Source organism: Physeter macrocephalus, chromosome 2 (assembly GCF_002837175.3).
Source record: "Physeter macrocephalus isolate SW-GA chromosome 2, ASM283717v5, whole genome shotgun sequence".
Classification (NCBI taxonomy): Eukaryota; Metazoa; Chordata; class Mammalia; order Artiodactyla; family Physeteridae; genus Physeter; species Physeter macrocephalus.
Window position 1 is genome coordinate 64,394,629 of NC_041215.1, and position 5,568 is coordinate 64,400,196.

The 5,568-nt window shown below is 42.2% G+C and overlaps 1 protein-coding gene across 1 annotated transcript in view; it reads right to left on the minus strand.

Moving 5' to 3' along the window:
- The window catches only part of CCDC148 (coiled-coil domain containing 148), a 310,928-nt gene that overhangs the window by 36,103 nt on the left and 269,257 nt on the right, over window positions 1-5,568 (minus strand). Inside the window, exon 13 of the mRNA XM_024122369.2 lies at window positions 1,652-1,769. Coding sequence (XP_023978137.1) covers window positions 1,652-1,769 — 118 coding nt within the window. The remainder of the gene's footprint in view (window positions 1-1,651; window positions 1,770-5,568) is intronic.

Sequence of the window (5,568 nt, forward strand, 5' to 3'; positions counted from 1 at the left end):
ATGCCGCGGAGCGGCTGGGCCCGTGAGCCATGGCCGCTGAGCCTGCGCGTCTGGAGCCTGTGCTCCGCAACGGGAGAGGCCACAACAGTGAGAGGCCCGCGTACCACACAAAAAAACAAACAAACAAAAAAAAGAATTAGCATTAAGAAAATGGCATTTTTAATGCCATTTAGAAATTGTAATGACATAACTGGGGGTTGAACATACTTTAATTATTATAGGTTTCCTAGCCAAAATGTCTTTTACTGTACTTCTAAACACTGATTACAGATAATGGGCACAGATATTTCCTCTTTCAAAGGGCTCACAGATGGAAAGAATCCTAATCATATGGACTCAGTAGTTATCAAAATTATATTTTGAACAAGAATGTGTTTAGTAAAAGTGACATTAAGTTTTGTCTCCCCAAGGCCATGGTATATCATTATTTGCTAATGATTGAATAATTTAAATTTTGTTGAATCTAAGATGACCAGGACTTAAATTCAAAGTATAGGAATATATTTCTGTAATCTATTTTATAAAAGATGATATAATAGTTGTATGCATTTACACTTCCTCTTTACTAAATATTTCATTTAACTAGACTTCCTTGGTTTGAATCCAGTTTGACATTTACTAGCTATGTGACTTTGGGGAACCTCTGGGCCTCCTCAGTTTTCTATGAAGTAGGAATAATAATAATTCCTACATCATAGGGTTGTGGTAGAGATTAAATGAGGTAAAACCTAAAAGCATTTAGAAGAGGGCTTTATACTTACTAAATATTCAAAAAATGTGAATGCACATCACTACAAACTTGTGAAGTAGGTACTATTATTATGATTCCCATTTTTCAGAGGAAGAAATGAAGCTTAGGGAGGTTAAAAGACCTAAGTTTCCTCTGTCAGTAAGTAGTGAACCGGGTTGTACCAGTTTTGAAGGACACCAGAGGCCAAGTTCTTACCCAAGATTCTATACTGCCTTCACTGACAGAGAAGGGAAACCAGACAGTCATTTCCTATCAGCTGGGAAATGGCGTCAATGAAGACTTTAGAGCTTGTGAGTTGAGCTAATCACTTTCAGGTTAAAAACTATGAAAAATTACCAAGTAAAACTATTTTATCACATTTCCCAAGGTCTTAAATTCTTGCTCTTGCCGACTACTACCTTCAGAACTTTTACCTACTTTTATGAGCCAAAGCAATGGAAGACTTTTATTTCTCCACAAAAACAGTATTTTTTAAAAGTGGTTTTTAACCTATTGTTGACTGTGGGATGTTTCCAAACAGAGGTTCCTACCCTGGGGAGGATTATCTTGCTCAATCTCCACCACGTTTTTTCGAGGAGAGTAAAATCCTTCAGCTAGATGCAGAGTTTCACTGCTGTACATGGATACTATTCAGCTTATAAACTAGAGGTAATATGGATGCATTTAAATCTTGGGAGAGCTATTTTAAAGGTGCTGATAAAATTCTTTTAATACACTAAGAAACTGGAAATGGTTCAACATAAATCTAATTGCTCCCAGCAATGAAGATCGGTGTCCCAGTTTGGGAAAGTTACATTTTATATAACAGATGTCATGAACTAAGCCCTAGTAATAATGTTATTAAGAGCACTTAGAAACATTTTTTTAAACCACCCATGAAATTTTCCAAATTAAAAACACCTGTTTCCTTAGGGCTTCTATTCGCTTCTCTCTCTCTGCTTCTTCAAGTGCTTCTTGAAGGGTCACTTCTTTTTTCTCCATCAAACGCTTTTCCAATAATTCTTGTCTATATTTAACCCTTTAAAAATAATGCACAGGAAAGTTAGGAAAACATCATGATAATGGAGATTACGTGGATAGGCGCATATGGACAGAAGCCATCTCAGAAGTGACATCACTGTCATACTGTTTTTACTTGCTTTTGGTTGATTTCTCATATCAAAACAATAAAGGATGCTTGTATAAAATACAATTTACAATAATTCCAATAACAATCACAGAACTGCAGGTCATGGGGCAGGAAAACATGGGGTAAAATCCAATCTATCTCTTTCTTCATTAAAATCTTTGTATGAACTGTCAGCTGCCACAGCTGCAGCTAATCCAACCCAACAGATGACAGCCTCACTCTTACTTCAGCCGTCTTCTGGTAAGTTCTAACACAATTTGAGATGTTAAAAAGGCTATATTACTGATTAAATATACATAATTTTAGGAACACTGGTAAATAAAATACTAGAATAATATGCCCAAAGTATCTCAATTACTAGACTTTAAATCAAACTCTATACTGTTACTCATAACTATATGTGTGTGTGTGTGTGTGTGTGTGTGTGTGTGTTAAGAAACTTTGAAAATTGCACTTTGACTGTAGATGGCAGCAAAAACATGACTTTCCCTTAGCATTCTGTTTCCATCCCCCTTAACAGCGGATATTAAAACAGGGCATATTTAAATAACTATTTTAATACTCCCAAGTTCATTTGGGTCTCCTCAGCTGCCTTTTCAGGCAGCCTCCCTAACCATCTTCTTTGTAGAGATAAGATTTGTCTTTTCAAAAACAGTAGGCACCTGGGTTCTCAAGGGAGTAGGTGGCTGTTGCCTGTCTTCCATCATTAACGGTTTAGATTTAACTTCCTCTATGGCATCAGTCACAAATGTGCTTTACCCTTAGCGTGCACACCTGCATTTTCCATGGATATCCCTTCGCTAGACCCGTTTTTATTCTGAAACCCTACATTTACTGAGGTGGTCACAAGGCACCAAGTCTTGTGCTAAGGGCTTTACCTCTTTTAGCTCAATTAGACTTCACATGTTGGGGTACCACTATTGATCCCATGTTAGGGTATCACTATTGATCCCATTTTAAAGATAAAGAAATGGAGGCATAGACAAGTGACGTAAATTGTCCAAGCTCTCACACCCAGTAAATGACAGAGCCTGAGGTCAAACCCAGGCAGATTGGCCCCAGAGCCCATGCCTACTCCTCACCCTCTCACCCCCATGCAACTAACCACTATGCCCTTCTCTCTTCTCCTCCTGACAGCTCCACTCACCTCACTGACTTATGTGTGCCACACCCTGTGCTAGATATTGAAAGCACACTGAGAAAACGACTGTTCTTAAACAATTTGTGGTTTAACAGAGACAAAGACAAGCCCAAGAACTAAACAAGGTATACAGTGTCTTCAGAGAGGTATAAATAAGGTCCACTGAGAATTCAGAGGAAGATGCGATGACTACTTGCTGGGCTGTGAGAGAGACTGGTGAGCTTCGGCAAGAGCTCTTTAGAGGAGGCAGCGTCTGAGCTGGGTCTGGAGGACTAGAATTTGCAGAGGCCAGGAGACACGGCGGCCAAGGTGGGGCAGAGCAGGAGCCGTGAAGAGGGTGAGTCCAGGGAGGCACTCGCACTCAGGCTCCTGCACGTGCAGCGCTGGCATCCAAGGGTGGGCGACTTCTTCAGTTTTGCACCCGCGGGGGCCTCACTTGCCCCACCTCGTCACAGCCCTGAACAGGAAAGGGTTCACGGTGGCTAGAACAGAGCAAGTGGATGAGCAGTGACAGAGAGGCCCAGAAAAGCACTGGGGGGCAGAACCTGGTAGTTACATGGTTCCCTCAATGATTTGCTCCTGGGGAGGAAAACTCTTTAAAATCAGGTTGCTCCTGAGGCTGGCACTGAAGAAGGTGCTCTGGGAACAGAGAGAAGGGAAGCAGGCAGCAGATGCTTTTCGAGGACAAAACCCAGAATGGGGTTTGGAAGGAAGATCCTAGGCGCCCTTGATGGCTGTGGCTGTTCTCCACCATCATCTCCCATCTCAGGAGTCAGTACAGTCAGCTACATGGATTAAAGAATCTGCAGACCAGATTGCTCCCCTTCTTTGCCACCTCCCTGTCATGGAAAGCTCTATTTCTCTTTCCCTCCATTTTCACTAAGGCATGACACAACCTCCCTAATGAGGTTCTACTCAGTTCAAGCGCTGAGTACAAGCTAAGTGAACTACTGTGAAGGTTCAATTAAAAGACACCCTGGGATTTGACAATTACCATATGTTAATTCTCAGAACTTTTGAAAAGTTTCTCTTCCCCGGGATGAATAGGTTGCTTTGTCTGCAGCAAAGTTTTGGCTGCTTTGTGGGAAAGTAATAGTTGTTTTATTTAGAGGAGCTTGACTAGTGAGGAAGAGGTTGCAGAGTGAGGCATTTGAGGCTGTGTGGTAAAGAAAGCTGGCTCATGCTTTACTTTGAGGCTCACTCATTTCTTCAACAAAAATTTGAGCACCTCTCTGCATCAATCACTGTGCTAAGCACTGGAGATACGATTTCAACACAGGAGACACACTCCTGTCCTCACAGAAGTGACCATATAATGCCGATACAAAGACCCAGGCAATTATGACACAGGGAGACTCTTGCTCTGATGGGACAATGGGGCAGAGGTCATGGGAGAGGTACCTTTGCCGGACTTGGGGCATTCAGGGGAGCATCCAACAGGAAGTGGTCTCAATTTCAGATCTAAAAAGGGAGCAGGAATTCTCCAGATGGGGAGAGAATAGAAAGAATGTTCTAGGTAGAAAAAAAGAAATGGCAATATGAAGGCCCAGAATGTGGGAGAGCACGGTACTTTTGAAGAACTGAAAAATATTTGGAATGACCAAAAATGAAAAATGTAAGGTGAGGAGTGCCAAGAACTGAGGCTGGGGAGGCAACAGAGGCCAGACTGCGGGGGCTTTGCAAGCGTGAGGGCTTTGATCAGGGCAATGGGTTCAGAAAGCGCTCTCCTATAATATGGAGGATGGATTGCAAGGAAGCAAGACCAGAGAGAATCATCCAGATGCAAGTTGATGGTTTCCTGAACTAGGGCAGGGGGAGGGGTGCTGGTAGGAGTTAGGGAGAAGACATGGATTTAAAATTTATGTAGAAAATAGAATAAGTAGGAATCGTTAGTGTTTTTTATGGGAAGAGGGGAGAGGAAGTTAAGGTTTCTGTCTTGCATGATGAACAATGGCATCCCTCACTAAAACTGGAGACTTAGAGAAACCGGGAAGAGAAGGAATTAGGTTCAGTTTAGACATAGATCTGCCGTCATAAGATCTGGGCTGGAGAAGTGGATGGGGATCTTTATCAATGGCATGGGATTGAGTCCGAGGGACAGATGGCACCAGCCAGGAAGAGACTGTAGAGTAAGGAGAGAGGCAGGCCTTGCATTGGTTCCCAAGGAAACAACTTTTTTTCCTTCTTTTCTATATATATTTTCAGTATTTATAAATTTTATATCATTCGTTCATTCGTTGGCTGGGTGCCCACGCTGTGCCAAGCACCGTTCTAGGGTGGGTGATCCATGCTGATTAAAACAAAAAAACCCTGCTCTCATAGAGTTTCAATTCTAGACATACATATTTATTCATCTATTTAGAAGTTTAATTTCTTTTCAAAAGGCAGGGGATATTATCAGTTTAATTTCTCCACTCTGCTACAACCCAAGGAAGCAACTTTTAAGAAAGGGGCAGGGGCTTCCCTGGTGGCGCAGTGGTTGCGCGTCCGCCTGCCGATGCAGGGGAACTGGGTTCGCGCCCCGGTCTGGGAGGATCCCACATGCCG